General features: G+C 34.2%; 1 protein-coding gene across 1 annotated transcript; it reads right to left on the bottom strand.

Annotated features, from left to right (window-relative positions):
* Nucleotides 1-9018: 9018 nt before the first annotated feature.
* On the bottom strand, nt 9019-14941 carry LOC137806318 (sodium/hydrogen exchanger (DUF1218)). The gene is made up of 3 exons (XM_068606357.2): nt 14660-14941; nt 11665-11870; nt 9019-9613 (listed from the first exon to the last, which is right to left on the bottom strand). The coding sequence occupies exons 1-3, from the start codon at nt 14759-14761 to the stop codon at nt 9346-9348; spliced, it is 576 nt and encodes a 191-aa protein (XP_068462458.1). The 5' UTR covers nt 14762-14941; the 3' UTR covers nt 9019-9345.
* Between the last annotated feature and the right edge of the window lie 2003 nt (nt 14942-16944).

Genomic DNA, 16944 nt, shown 5'->3' with positions numbered 1-16944 from the left:
CTTTACTTGACTCCCTACATAAGAGGAGAATATGCGAAGAAGTCTCCTCTTCCCTTCCGCAAAACACGCATAAATTATCCCCTAGTGGCACACCCCTCTTATGCAAATTCTGTTTAGTCGCAATCCTATTCCAGAGAGCCCTCCACACAAAGAACAATGCTGAGGGCATTGCCTTCAGTTCCCAGAGAGAACCAAACACTGATACCCCCCCTTGCCTGTGATTAACTAGCTTATTATACGCAGATTTAACCGAGAAAGTATATGATGGAGGGTCATTCCATAACCTTACGTCCTCATTATCTGCTTGGAATGACGTCCGTGATATTACTGACATGAAATCATCTACCAAGGACTTCTCCCATTCAAACCATTCTCTTCTCCAACTGAACTTCCACTCCCACCCACCTGTATTCCAGCTGCCAAGGCTTTCGATAGTCTTATCTTTAAGCTCAGAGTTGTTGTACAACCTATCATACCTTGCTTTGAGTTGGCCAATAGCTAGCCATTCATCTTCCCAAAATTTGATCTTATCCCCTTTTCCAACTTTCCAAGTTGTATTCTGATTGAACCAATTGTCGCCTTGGTCCGAGAGGCCAACTTTAGATAAATCATTCCACCAACTAGATGTGAACTTATTTCGATTCGGTGTACATGAATTCAACAACCTCCTCAAATCATACTTAGATTCCAAGACCTCCTTCCAAAGTCCACACTCAGTGGAGTCTAACCTCCACATCCATTTTGCCAAGAGAGCCTTATTAAACAGATCAATACGTTTAATGCCAAGACCGCCCTCCTCTTTCGCTTTACAGATATTTTCCCAACTAGTCCAAGCAATTTTCCTCCCTTCCTTTCCCCACCCCCACAGAAATTTCCGCTGTATCTTAATAATTTCCTTACACACTCCAGTTGGGGCTTTATAGAAGGATAGATAAAAGAGTGGGACAGCATTGATAACAGATTTTATAAGGCACACTCTTCCCGCAAAGGATAAATTCCTACCCTTCCAAACTGACAGCTTCTTTCTTATCTTTAATAACACTGGTTCCCAGAAAGAACACCTAGATGGATTGCCACCTATAGGTAAACCTAGGTAGATGAACGGGATATCCATTAAACCACAATGCAGAATTTCAGAATACATCTTCACCTCGTACCTATCTACTCCGATTGCCCCAATCTTACTCTTGTGAAAGTTAACTTTGAGGCCTGAGCTTAGTTCGAAACATCTTAGAATAGCCTTGATACACATGATATTCTGCAAGTTTGGTTCGCACACGAAAAGGGTATCATCCGCAAATTGTAGCAAATTTACCTCCACCTTCTTGCCCCCTACTTTAATACCCGAAAGCATATTCTTTCTTGTGGCTTGCTTTGCTAAACCAGCTAAACCTTGTGCCACGATCAGGAACAAGAACGGTGCCAGCGGATCCCCTTGTCTAAGGCCTCTAGTTGGTTTGAATTCCTTTGTTGGGCTACCATTTACCAAAACCGAGATTGTAGCTGATTCAAGGCAGGCTCTAATCCATTGAACCCATTTCCCACAAAATCCTAATCTTCCCATCATATAAAATAAAAATTCCCAACTTACCGAATCATATGCCTTCTCAAAGTCAAGTTTCACTATCACCCCGCTCTTTCTCCTTTTTTTCAGATCATCCACAACCTCATTCAATACGAGATTACTGTCTAACAAACCTCTATTAGACAGAAAAGCAGATTGAGACTCATCTATTACATTTGCAATGACCTTTTTAATCCTATTAGCTAGCACTTTCGTCAAAATCTTATACAAACAACCAACAAGAGAAATAGGTTTATACTCTTCCAAGGATTGGGGATTCTCCGATTTTGGGATCAACATTATAAAGGACGCATTGCAACCCTTCGGGATCACCCCCTCTTTATGAAAGAATTTTACAACTCCCAAGATGTCCTTTTCTAAAATATTCCAATTATTTTTAATGAAGCTGAAGGTTACCCCATCTGGGCCAGGACTTTTATGACTATCGCAATTCCAGATGGCTTCCTTTATTTCTTTTTCATCGAACGGATCGGTCAAAAATCTATTTTCAGAATCGGATATCTCCTTGAAAACCACATTGTCCAACCTAACCCCGATATCTTCGATTGCCGACATCTTGTGTTTGTAAAATTCCAAGACCAACTCCTTTACCTTGTTTGGTTCTTCCACCCAACTCCCAGATAGATTACAATTAATACCTTTTATTTCGTTCCTCATCCTTCTCCATTTGATAGAGGCATGAAAGAATTTAGAGTTCGAATCCCCTTGCTTAATCCATAACGCTCTTGACTTTTGTTGTAATAGGGATTCATTTCTCTCATTTATAACTTGTAACTGGCTCAGGAGTTCTCTTCTTACCATGATCTTGTTTTCATCCAAACCTTCCTCATCATCTCTCGAATCCAACTCTTGTATTTTCCTCAAGATCTCAAGTTTTGACTTTTCCGTATACCCGAAAACATCTCTGTTCCAACCTTTTAGGTCACTCTTTAGCATTTTCAGTTTCTCTTTTAACACCAAAATTTTGTTACCTTGAACCAAGTAACTATCCCACTTGCTTTTAACAAAATTAACAAACTCTTTATCTTCCTGCCAAATGTCAAGAAACCTAAAAGGTTTTGGACCCCAATCTGCCACATTTGATTTTAACACTAACACACAGTGATCAGATATTTGTCTCTCTGTAATGTATTGCTTACTACCTGGCCAGAATTGTAACCATTCAAAGGACACCAAAAACCTATCAAGCCTACTTTTTGCTTTGCCGTTAGGTCTATACCAAGTGTATTTTCTTCCAATACAAGGTATATCCACCAATTCCATATTATCGATGAAGTTATTAAAACCTTGCATTTCTCTCTTATTACCGCTTACTTTATTAATCCCCTTTCGTTCCCTCTCATTTCTTATGGAGTTGAAGTCCCCCAATATGCACCAAGAACTGCAAGGTTCCCTTTGCCTAATCTCCAATAATTCTGACCACATTTGTGTTTTCTCGTGAATTAAACAGGAAGAGTACACGTTAACAACGACAACAGAGATATTTTTCTCCTTAGATAACCCAAAGAACACAATGAACCTTCTATTTATGATGTTACTAGTGCACTGGAAGAAAACTTTATGCCAAATCATAAGAATACCCCCTGACCCGTTTGCTGGCTCACTATATAAAAAATCAATGTCATTATCGCCCCATAACTTGCAGCATAAATCTAAGCTAAAATTATTCATTCTTACTTCTTGCAAACATAACATTTTAATCCCCTCCTTTCTAATAATTTCCTTAACATACCTCCACTTTACAGGACTCCCAAACCCTCTCACATTTAAAGAGAGAATTCTCATCAACAACCTAAAGCGTCCCCCGCTTCCCTTTTAAGTTTCATAAACCTATCCCTTTTTTCTAGTTCCTCTAAGCTTACCATAACTTTTCCTTCTTCCCCGCAAGAAGCCCCTAACTGTTTACCCAACTCCCACACTCTAATTGTTTCAAGGCTCCCATGTTTCAACCAAAATAAACGATTACAATTATTAATGGCCGTATCAGAAACAGAATTACTAATTTGAGATAGGACTGACCTTATATTCTTGCGTTCATCCCGCTTGCTGCTCTTGCTTGATTCTCCCACCCAGAACACTCTCCTATCCATTGTTGTAGACGAATTCGGGGGAATCGAACTGTGGACTTGCTTTTTTTGGTAGTCCACCTCATCCTCAATCAGTTGGGTCCCCTTTTTCTTTTGCTTACCGAGCAGAAGATACGTATCTTTGATTCTGTTTGATTTCGAATCCGATTGAGATTGGCTTTGCTTATGTTTGTTCTTTGCGACAACAGAGAAGTGTTGCTTAGTTGACTGGTTTGCCTCTTGTGACTCACCTAACGAATCCTCCACCCTCGATACGGACTTGGATGAACCGTTAACTTCCATTGACATCGAACTTTGAGACCGTGAGTCTGTTGCTCCTACCGCTACCAGATTCGTCGTGCACGGAGGAATCCTCCTATTCTCCTTCGCAACCACAAACGAGTTAGAGGGGGGTATAATGGTTACTCTATTTCGTGCTTTCGCATGGTGTGAGGTGATCTTGACTTCCCCACTAAGGCCTCCCTGTTCTGATTCGTCAAGAGAAATGAAATTTTCGGATATGGGCAGCCTCCCAGGTGATCCGTTCCAAAGCTTCTCATCTCCATAGATAATTGGGCCTGATTTTGACGGATTCTCCAATAGGTTTTTGCTTCCGCACCTCCCTTCCATTTCCGCGTAGGTTGCGTAAACCAAACCATCTTGGGCCCATTCTGAAGGCCCAATCCTCTTGTCCACGTCAGCCCTACTTAGAGCCGTTGGAGAAAAAGCCCCTAGGTCATCCTTTCCTAAGGTAATAGGTGCAGAGAGAGGGCCTAGAGGTCTAGCCGAAAGAGCCTAGCTACCACCCCCCGTACCTATAGGTTTCGATCTCCGGTGACCTTGCTCCGACGGTGGTTGGGCGTTTCGCAATTCCACCGTCAAAATGTCCTCTGCCACCTTTCTTCCAACCTCGAAATCCCTACTCCCCGAGCGCGCTGAACTGTTTGATGCAATTGAACCCACCTCTAAGTCCAAGCCTTCAGATTCTTCACTCCAATGGCATTGACACAGTTTATAGTCTGGGACAGTGCTCTCTTCCTCCACCGATACCTGATACAGAACCTCGTTAATCTTCATGTAACTAGTTATCTTCGCCTCACACCCCACTGAAACTCTGATTTTGAACCTTGCATACTCAAGCTCTTCCAGTGCCAAAGTTGCCTCATCAATCTCGACCAAGGTTCCCAGTAACGCTGCTATGTGCTTGAAACAGTCTGAGTTCCATAACTTCAGTGGTAAACCCCTGCATCTCACCCAAACCAATTTATCCACGGCTACAAATTGTTCTTCCCAAGGAATTATTGTGTCAAACAGTTCTTCAAACCACTCTTTATTCTCCTTTATGGCTTCGTTGATCTTCATCTCATTTTCCCCTTTTAACAGCACATGGAAACCCCCCAGAAATTTGACCTTTATATATCCAAGGCCACCCAAAATAAAGCTTTCGTTTAGGCTAGATACCTTGTTAAGATCCAAGACTCTCCCAATATAACACTTACTTAGCCATCCTCTGGGAGTTTCCTCTGCTCTAAAGTGTATAGCATTCACATTTTCTTTGTTCTGCGTTTGTGCTCTACCTTTATAACCATACTTGACAGAGTTTGCGTATGTGCTTGATCCTTTAGCCCTCCATTCTTTTTTGATTTCTTTTTCGGTCTCTGTTGCCTTCTCCTTCAACTTAACGTTCCACTCCTTTCTTGTATCTGCTGCCCTGTTGTATTTTGGCCTATTAACGTTCATCTTCCAACTCCCAATCCAAATTGTATTTAGATGATATTCTAACTCCTTGATGTTCTGGACTCCTTGAAATCTTACAAATCCGAACCGTTGCTTCTTAATATTTAGTCTATTATATATAAAGAGATCGTTCACCCTTCCCCATCTTCTAAAGATTTTCCACAAGTCTGATTCTCTGAGATCGAAAGGGAAGTTAGAAAAGAAGAAGGATGTTCCTCCCTGGTTCATGGTTCACGTGTCTTCAATATTATTCCTCTATTTTATTCTACGGTTTTGACAAAATTTATATCTTAGGTTCGATCAATATAGTCCCTTCCTCAACTCTCGTTCACTACCTTCAGTCAAACTCTTCTTTCTATGTTCGTTCTCGGTCGGAGGTTACCTGCAAAAGGTGCTTTGACTCTTAAGTAATTATTCGGTATTCGGTATAATAAATGTGTAATAATGAAATACCTTTTCTTGAAAGTTATATGTTTGTGATGAACCCTATTATTGTTGGAGTGTATGAATCCTAATTAAAAGTGTATTACCTAATTTTTCATATGACTTAACCTTGTTCATCATATCATGCCGTTAATATATTTTAAACATGGTGCAATCAGAATCAGAAACGAAGACTTCTGAAACTCATTCGATTTCAAACTATATAATTATAATGAGTTCTCTCTTCCATTTGCACACACCATTAGCATATTTTTTATATAACAAATATCACCATATCATAATTCACTACAACAAAATTAAGAAATAGAAACTAATTTTAGAGACCAAAAATAATTAATTGTTATATTGACTAAATTAGAGACCATTTTAAGGACTAAATAAATTTTTGGTTTCTAAATTAGTTTATATTATTGTTAAATGGTTTCTAAATTGGTATCTAATTAGCTACCAAAGTTTTTGCTACCAAATTTTAGAATCTAAATAATTGGTAGTTAAAACCTTGGTAGCTAATTAGATATCAATTTAAAAACCATTTAACAATAATAGAAACTAATTTAGAAACCAATTTTTTTTAGTTTATAAAATGGTTTTTACTTTAGTTACTATAGCAACTAATTATTTTTATCTCTAACAATTGGTTTCTATTTGATGATTTTATTGTAGTGATGGTTATATTCCGTTACTTTTACCATTTTTGTTAAAACTTTTATTATTAGTTCCATTGTTTTCACCCAATTTATAACTACTATTATTATTGCATCACACTTATTATACAAACCATCACCATTTTTATCATATTTGTCAAAAAAAATTACTATTACGTCATTACATTATTATTTTATCATTGTTTTCATCATAATAACTACTAATTTTTATCATAATGTTACTGTTATTAAATTTATAATTATTAATTATTAGTTATGTTTTGTTTGGAGTGAGTGAAATTGAAAGATTGAAGAATTTAAGTAGATTTAAAAGAAAAGTGAGAGAAATTAGTTTGTTTGAATTAAGATAAAAAAAAATTAACATAAAAAAATATGAAAGTTTATGAGTAATATAATTGGTGTAATTGAAATTATAATTTTTTTTAATTGATAAAAAAAATTCACATAAAAAGTAATTTTTAAAAATGTTAAAATAAATTAAAATAAATTTTAAATTAAAATAAATAAATTATTATAAATTTTAATACATAAAAAGTTATATTTTAAATGATAATAAATTAATTTAAATTTAATATCAAGTAAAATACTTTTCAGTATATTATTAAAATAAAATATTAATGTTTATTATATTAATATTTGTTTTAATTAATTGTTTACAAAATATAATTATTAATAAAAGTAAATTATATTATAAAAGATTAATTTCTTAAAGATAATTTTTTTTAATCTTTCTTTATAATTTTAAGCGTAAAATCTAAAGTTTAATTCTTTCTCGATTAACACAATTATCATTTTTTAATTTCACGCTTTCTTCTTGATTTTTAAAAACACAAAAGCAAACAGAACATTAATGTTACAACAATATTTTTCTTATATAATAATATTTTTTTAAAGAATTTTTTAGACTGACTTCTTAAAATTTTAGTATAACATATCTTATTTTATATTTTTATTATACATTAAAAGCTGTTTGGAGAGAGAAAACTAACAAATACAATAAATAATTTATTTAAAATTATATTAAGAATAAAATAATAAATATTTTCCTGTAATCATTTGTACTTATTAAAGTTTTACATTCAATGAGGTGTGTGTTTTTTCTCATCATTTATTGTACCATTCAGTTGTTCACGTGGGAAAGAGAGCGAATTCACAGCTAGCAATTTTGAAAGAGGCAAAATAATTAGCTCTCATTTAATATTTTTTATTGTTATTCCTGCCTGCTATTTTTTAATTATTAAACGTTGTCAAGAAATGTACACACAATTTATGTTCTTGGTCGAGTTACATGTTTTTTACAGGCAAAATATTCTCTTTTTATTATGTGTATTTCTCAAAAAAAATTATGTGTTGTTAATTTTTTAGAATAATAATAAAAATTTAGTTCATATATATAATAACTATAATATTATTTGAGTTTTAATCATACTATTTAATTATATTGTTTAACATAATTGATTGATAATAACTATAATATTATTTGAGTTTTAATCATACTATTTAATTATATTGTTTAACATAATTGATTGTGTTCAAATTGTTGTGACCCAACGAGAAGATCAATTCTTTCACTTTTTGCTTAGTTGATTTTAATATGTTTTCGTAAGGGTTGATCAATTCTTTCACTTTTTGCTTAGTTGATTTTAATATGTTTTCGTAAGGGTTGATCAATTCTTTCACTTTTTGCTTAGTTGATTTAGTATGTTTTCTTAAGGGATTGAGGTTAGAGAATTATTAGAGGATTCTTCTTTTTTCTCCTTCTATTCGTCAATCGTCCGGTCTTTCAACTCCCTTCCTTGCAAACTCCTCGTTTTTCCTTCCTAGCTTCGATTATTGGTCTTCTCGTAATTCAAACTCGATGGGTACCTACAAAATACACTCCGACGCTTTGCAAAAACGTTCGGTACTCGATTCTCAAAACACGATATATGATGACATACCTAATTATTGGAATATGTCCTATTTATATTACTTTCAAAAAAATTCTTATTAAGACTGCATTACCTAACTCTTAAACGCAGATTAGCTACGTTGACCTTGATTGAACATAATTGGACTTGTGTTATCAATCGACCTTATGGACGTCGACCCAATGATGGGAACTGATACATGTCATCAGTCATACAACCCTCACCAATACATTTACCATTACTTAAAAAATAACATTTGGAATTTTTTCTTAAAAGAAAAAGTTAACTAGTTAACTTGCTTTAAAAACGGATTTTTATAGAAAATGGCATATTAAGTAAAAATAAATACAAAAGAAAAGATCAAGTAAATAAATAGATAACTTTAAAAAGTTTAGGCAAAATGAGGTATTTCATAAAGATAACGAACACTAAGAAAATGATAGATTATACCATTTCCACCATACAATAACATTATCTTAAGCCTAACTATTAGTTAATTGAAATGGTATCTACTGAACTATTGCAGAGAAATTATGACACAAATTTATCATCCTTGATCTTTCTTTCAAACTAACAGCAAATTTCCTCAGAAAATTTGACTAAAAAGTAAATGAAGCCTCCAACAAGCTCATCTTCATCTTTAAATCCATAGGCTTTCAAAAATCCCAGTTCTATTAGAGGGAAACATAGCCTCAAAAACATTTTACAAACTTTCAATATGAAGTTTATCTGAAACCCAATAACATTACGAGACCCTCTTTACCTAACTATAATATATATATATGTATATAGCTTACTTCCGACCAGTAACATCCACATGAACATTATAAACACCGATTAACTAGGAAAAACCAAATGAAAATCACCGTTTTAGTGATAATCATTGAGACATCCATTGAAATTAAGACTAAATTTGTTACCCTTTAAGGCATGGTCCATCATGCATATCCAGCCATTCCTACTGTTGAGCTCACCCGATTTGCCTTGTGAGAAACTGGTGTGGTTATTGCCTTTGTGAAGTACATGTAGTAGTATACGTTAAGAATCATGGTTGCAACAATGAAAACTGCGCCAGCAACAAAAACACCTTTCCGCAAGGCTTCACAGGAGAAGTTCTGAGCATAAACCATTCCACGGTATTTGGTATGGTAGGCATTCTTGGTTGCACCTGCTATCAAACACGCTTCTGCAACCAGAAAAGTGATCCTGGGAATGCATGAAAAAAAGTGGACAGTGAGGTGAATAGGATGAATGATCTTACAGATCCATGACAATCATGTGGTGTTTATTTAATGAGTCGTATTTTGTGAGTTGTCGGGACCAGGAAAATGATGCTTTTAAATGATATTTTTAAGTTGGTTGTCTTGAAACTTTGATTTAGTTGCAAAATAATTTGAAAGTTGATTCTTATGTTAAACTTGATTGAAAAACGAAAATAAATTTAAATATAGAAAACGTAGAAAGAAGAAAAAAACAGAGCAAAGCAGAAACACATTATAGTGTAACATACTAGACAGTCTACCCGGAAATACACTAGTCAATCTACCCTAAAACACACTAGTCAGTTTACCCTGAAACACACTAGTCAAGCTACCAAGACTAGATGGTCTACCCAATACACACTAGCCCGTCTATTCAACATCAAACACTAGCCCGTCTACCGGAATTTGGAGAGTCCCCCCTCAAGCTGGGAGTAAATATTGAGCATTCCAGCTTGGAGCAGAGATTATGAACCACATTAGAGGCAGAGCTTTGGCCAATATGTCATCTTATTGAAGACTTGAACAAATGGGCAAAAGTTTGATAACCCCTTTTTGAAGTTTTTCCCTGATAATGTGGCTATCAATTTCTATGTGTGCGTTTGAGGCAATTTGAATGGCAAACTGATTGTCGCAGTACAAGAGAGATAATTGTGTGATGCACTTGAAGATCTACATTAAGTAGGAGAAGCCATTGGATTTCACAAGTTGTTGAGGCAAGAGACCTATACTCAGCTTTAGATGAACTTTTGTATACAGTAGGTTGTTTTTATGATTTCCAGGAAATGGGTGAATCACCAAGACAAACAACATATGAAAATATTTTAGAAAGGAATAGGATCCGTGAGGAGAACATGTGACCTGATATTGCTATATTGGTCACAATTCCCTCAAGAATTGCATAGCACGATTCTCTGTTTTTCTTTGCAAAATCAGAGTAACAATTCCACATGAACACTTGACAAAACAACTACAAATTGGCTCAAGTCTAAAACTGTCTAACTCATCCTCAATCTTGTGAAGAATTCAGTCACAGTAGAATCTCCTTGTTTTAGAGAAGAAACCTCCATTTGCAACTCTGAAATTCTTAAAAGGTTTCCCTGAAAAAAAGTTCACTTTAAATCACTCCAAATTTCTTTAGCTTTCTCCATCCATAATATATTTTGCCTTATAGAAGGAGACAGCAATGCACCAACCATGAAACCACCATATTGTTACACCTTTACCATGGTTGATACAACATATCATCTTTAGCACATTCTACAACAGTTCCATCAATGAACTTAAGCTTCTTTTTAGCACTTAAAGCAATGATGATCGATATACTCCACAAATGATGGTTATTGGAACAGTAGAAACAAGAGAAATAGCAAGGTTTTCACTTGGATGAAGATAAAGATGACTTTGTAAAGAAAAAGAATGAACAGATTCCTCACTTGAAAAGAAAGGCAACAAAGAAACAAGAACCAAAAAGAAAAGAAGAAACAAAGACGCACAATAAAGCTCTTCAAAAGAACTCCATTACCATCTTGAAACTTTCATTTAGTTAATAATTTGAAAAAAAATATCTTCATGTCAAACTTGATTGAAAAATGAAAAGGAATTGAAACACAAAAAACATAGAAAGAAGAAGAAAATAGAGCAAAGAGGAAACACATTATTGCGTAACATACTAGACAGTCTACCCTGAAACACACACTAGACGGTCTACTCAAACTAGGCAGTCTACCTAGTACACACTAGACCATCTATCCAACAATAGACACTAGACCGCCTATCCAATATCAGACATTAGACTGTCTACCAAAATTTTGAGAGGTTGTTTTACCTTGGACCAAATTTATAGGCAAAAGGTTAAAAGTCAAACAATTAAACCATAAGAGATTAGGCATATACGAAATCTCCAAGGATTCTTTTCGCGTGAATAACAAAAGGCAAATACATCTCACTTCTTCGATAATGCAAAATAGAAATTGAATAATAATTTAGAATTCATACCAAGAAGATAGAAAATATATAATGGACCACGCTCGATTTCCGCCAGGTGTTAAGGGCCTCCCAAAGCACATGCACTTTGTGACTCCCATTAGTAATGATTCCCCTGAAAGAAGAAACAAGAAAGCGCCCACTCCATAACCAGTTGCAACATCTGAACTGTAGCTGCAATATGTTTCATTTGTTTTTTCAATTTTGTACATGGTTCCCTGTCAAGAAAGAGCAAAGAAAAAAAGGGTTGACTATGTCAATGCAAATTAATAAGAATATTAAAAACAAAGTAAATATAGCGCACCTCATTTAAAACAAACAACTATGACTGCAAAAACATTAGCTGAAGGGTATTGAAGGTAAATGCAGCAACAACTATGTCTAGACTTCCCATTATGCAAGAGTAGCAAAGTTTTGTAGGGTGTTAAATTCACCATCACTCTGAATTAGCGTTAGGTATGCTTTATAAAAGAGGTATTTTATCGTTTAACACGTTATTTGCCATTGGCATAGTTTTTTAGAGTTACTCGGAACCCATTGATTTATAACAAACTAGGTAAAGGTTAGAAAGTGGTCAACTGTGGAGAATGTGGCCACAAAAAAGATGTATGAAAACTCCCTTACATAATGTCTTCTGTGAACACTTCACTGTGTCCAACATTTAACACAACAAGCTCTAAAGTCTTTAAAATCTCCCCATACCCCAGCACTGTTAGTTATGACAATGAAGAAAAAAATGTAACATAATGGCCACATACATACACCTATAGAGAAAAAGCGAGAAACAACAGAAGATATATATGTGGTATCAAAAGGAGAAGAATACATGCAAGCTCTTTGGAAGTCAACCAAAATGATAGAAGTAGCACAAGTAAGACAAGTTATTGTGTGGAACAAGGGACATGGAGTCCTGTGTATATATATGATCTTTCCCTAGTTATTCTGGCACCAAGCTCTCTATGTGGCATGGCGCTTGAAGGTGTTCTTTTTATGACCAGTCAATACCGATAGATCAACAAGTTCCTTTAACAGCCATACATTGCCCTTCCTGCTCACATGGAAGGAGAAGTGGCAAAAAATGGCTTACAAAAGCATGAATGACAACAAGAATTGCGGAAAGTATTTAAAAGTGAATTGTTTTCCAAGATCAGTCGCACTGATTATGGGGATTACCAAGAGGTCCTTCCCAAAATTAAAAAACATGTGAGTTGAATCAAATAACAAGAACTAGCAAGACTGACAAACAAAATCCTTCAGTGACAAAAAAAGCTCTAATGGATGCATTTGATAGGGGTATTTAAGTTAAGATTATTGATGAAAATAACACGTTCAAGTCAAGGCATTGAGAGGTGGCTATCAAGCTGGAAAGAATGCATGATAGGCAATTATATCATCAATTATATGCAATCCAACTCTCATACTCAAGCTCAAGGGCAGTCACGCAACTAAGGTATGCTTCTTTAAGATACTATGGGGAATAAACAATATAAAAAGTTGAGTTTATATTATATCATTCTTAACACAGTTATTATGGCATTTACCACCTGCCAATAGGCAGAGTAAAAGCACATGAACCCTTTACATGTGGGTGTAACTGGGAAAAGATAATTCTTATTAGTAGAATATTTGAATTACATAAACCCCACAAACTTGACCAGGATTTAAAAGGTATAAGGAAGAGAGAAACATTGAGACGAAACAAAAGTGATGGATAAACAATATGCTCCAGTGTTGCGTTCTTTGTGCAACAATTTATAATAAAGTACTCTTTTTCCTCTCTGTATCCCATCATTAATTACATATCATACAAAACCTTTCATTTCTCTTCATTGGACATTTGTTGTACAAATAACATGTCTCTATACTTTAAATTTTCTGCCTCTAAGTCTAAGGTAGGATTGCAGACAACCTACTTGGTATTTTTATTAACACAGTGAACACACCAAACTTGGTATTTTTATTAACCATACAGAAGGTCAAGCTTCTCTCTCTTGTTCCAAAAGTAATCCAAACTTCACTATGTGTGTATTAAACCACACCAAAAGCTGACAATGCAAATTTTGGTTTGGTCTGAGTTTACAATAATTTGCCAAGAAATTTATAATTTTTATGAAAGAATTCATCCCAAATAGATTGTTAGTGCAGTCTACTAACTTGATCATTTTCACTACATAATTTATTCAATCCCTAAAGATTTTATAATGGGTTACATTAGTGTACACCTTACACAAATATATATATATATGACTTCTTCTATTACTAAAGTTTCGGGAAAATAAATGAATTGTTACCAAATAGTCATACCCCTTCTAATCAAATTCTTATCAACTTTACTATTTCGGTAACATAGTAATAAAATCATTATTTTCCCCTTCCAGTGACTTAATGATGGAAAACAGGTTCCACAAGATTCCATTACGGAAAGGCTAATGTTGGTCTTATCTTTAAGTTTCAAAGTTTTCAAATGAACTTCACCACTTCATCTATAGAAGTTACTCTTTAATGTAAGAAAAAAAATACATGAATAAAGAAAGATAGTTCATAAAATTAAATTAACATTCATTGTTCTAAATTACTCGTCATTGAAATTTGACTTCAAAAACAGAGTGCTAAAAATAAAACTCCAATTAAATCAAGAACATTCTAGAGATTTGTTAATAGTTTTTATCCTTACATCCAAGACCGACGCCGAAGAAAGTAAGTACATTAGTTTGATTTATAAGACAAGCTTAATTCATTATAACTCAGTTCATTTTTTCATTTTCTTTATAAGCGGATATCGGAAGGTTTAGCCAAAAAAATAACAGGAAAGGCAATTACAAAATTCAGACATAAAATTTCAACATAGATCTATGTCAAATTGTGAAGCTACGACACAGTTATCTTCGCGCAGAAACACTCACATACGAGGGGGAAAGACAACTGTAAGCTAACAAAAGCAAAATAACCTTAACAATGTGAATAAAATTAAAAGGGTGCAGAGAGAGAAAAGAAAAAAGCTGCTTACGACGCTTCGTCTTCTCTCGGCGGCTATGGCGAAGCCAAACGCGACCAAACTCAACACGACGACCAAAAGGTGGACCAGAGTGGACCCTTTTCCCTCTGCCATCTCTAGCTGCAGCGAAGGTCTTCACTCTCTCTGCGAAAATGGGTTTGTGTGTGTAGCTGAGGAGAGAGAAAGAGAGTGAGTAGATACAGTGAAAAAAGTGTGAACAAAGAGAGTGCTTTTGCTGATTCGCGGTCTAATAATGTAAAGCGATGCTTGTTTCAATAAAGCTGCTGGAAAGAGACGGAGAATGTTGGACTCACGCGTTCTATAGAGAGTGTATCATACGTTCTGTTTAGAGAAGGACGGAAAGAATGATCGATGTAGATGTGACTCTATCAGAGACCAAGGAATGTCGGTTACAACCACGCGCCTAGTCGCGTGGTGTTATCATTTCCGAGGCCACCACCAATTCCGGTTTTTCAAATTTTTATTTAATGCTGTTCTTTTTTATTTTATTTCTGTACTGTACTTGTTTTTTTAGTAAAATAATGTTTTTTTTCTAAGTTTAGTTTAAAAAATTTAAAAATAGGTAAGTGGTATTTTAAGAATATAACTTTAGAATAAAAATGGTACTTATAAGTTATAAGAACACGACTTCCACTTCATAATCATATGTATAAGATACAATTTAATATTTTTATATAAACAAATTTATTGTAATTTCTGAAATAAAAAGCATTACATTTGTGAAAAACCGTACTTCTTCTGTCTTAGTCCCAACAATGTACTGTTTTAATTTTTTTTAATATTGTCAGTTTATTTTCAACTATTACTTTTTTTTCTAATTCATCCTCTTATCAATTATTTCAACCTTGCTTAATTTTAACGTTGTGTGTGATAAAGGGTATTTACTATTTATGAGAAAAGTTTGAGTTAATTTTAGATATTTGGTATATGTGATTTGAGTTAATTTACTAAGAAAGTTGAATGAGAAAAATAATGTGAAATAGATATAAAGTCAGCGTATTTATGGGTATTGTGTGTAATCTACACTTACATGCTGGTGAACCTTTTACTGTTCAATGATTTTATTGCACATATTTGAACTGTGCATGTTGAACTAATAATATTCAGAGCTCAATATTCGATTTCAAGTGTGCTTGCAGGTGAAGGAGAAAAGAACTGGATGTGCTCGTGAACATGGCAGAGACAAGAAATTGGTGTGTGCATGAAAGGTCTCCAACTGTTGTGGTGACCATGAAAGTTGAGTAAGGTTTCAACGTGCTTCTTCTTCTCTTCACAGTGCTCTAGGTGTGGTAAAGAGTTCCAAAATTTGCCATTATCGGTTGTGTTTCACCTTCAAGAAGCTTTCCTATTATCATCATTCTGCAACTCCAAGTGACCACCAATTTCAAGTAAGTAACTTCATTGTTTATCTTTGTCTTTGCATGATTTTTTAAGTGTTTGTTGAAGAATATGAGGTCAATTATGGTGGATGTGGTGGCAAAGAATGTAGATTTCTAGTATTTTTCAACGTTATAATTAATTATGGACAAAGTACTAATTGATTATGTCAAAGTTGGATTGTGATAGTTTATTATGTATCTGGCATAATTGATTATGTCATTGTCAACTTACAATGCAATGAAAATTTATTTGGGTAGTTTGCATAATCAATTTTTGAGAGGGAATTTCTCTTCTTGTACATTGAAATTGCTTTATTGATTGCATAATTAGTTGAACATTGCTTATATAGGTCCAATTGCATTGTTGTGAAAATAATAAATTGCTTTTAGGATTTCTTTTATATCATGGTGCATTGTTTTTACATTATTATTGCATTATAGAAAGAATAATATAATTAATATTAATGGTTGATACGTGCTTAATTGTATTAGATTTCAGAGAAAAAAAGACATATAATTCATGAAAAATGTGTTAAAAAATAAGAAACATGTCAAAACATTCAAACCATAGTTTTATATTAAGAATATGAAGAAAATAAGGAAAATGCGGAGATTTATATAAGAAAATGATAAAAAAATGGTAAGAAGAAGAGATGTTTCTTATTCTTTTATGTGTATATTACATCACTTCATGTATAGGAAAATATATAGGGAGTTTCTCTCCCCCAAATTACAATCTAATTAGGTAGGATACTAATCATGAGATTCTATAATTATTAAATTAATTGCATGTAATTGGGTACAATATCGTCAAATATTACATATAATAATTGCATATAATTTGATAATTATTATTTCCTTAATAATTTATGCAAAAAAATTAACCAAACAAGAATG

This window comes from Phaseolus vulgaris, chromosome 3, assembly GCF_051622355.1.
Source record: "Phaseolus vulgaris cultivar YP4 chromosome 3, ASM5162235v1, whole genome shotgun sequence".
In the NCBI taxonomy this organism is placed as follows: Eukaryota; Viridiplantae; Streptophyta; class Magnoliopsida; order Fabales; family Fabaceae; genus Phaseolus; species Phaseolus vulgaris.
Note: the sequence above shows the minus strand (reverse complement) of the source record. Positions and strands in the feature narration are given on the sequence as shown.

Bases quoted from the DNA above. Each gene is read 5' to 3' on its own strand.
- LOC137806318 (XM_068606357.2), bottom strand. From the start codon at position 14,761: ATGGCAGAGGGAAAAGGGTCCACTCTGGTCCACCTTTTGGTCGTCGTG. The intron at 11,871-14,659 runs GTAAGCAGCTTT...CTTTCTTGACAG, and splicing joins CCGAGAGAAGACGAAGCGTC to GGAACCATGTACAAAATTGA. The intron at 9,614-11,664 runs GTATGAATTCTA...ATGCATTCCCAG, and splicing joins ATATATTTTCTATCTTCTTG to GATCACTTTTCTGGTTGCAG.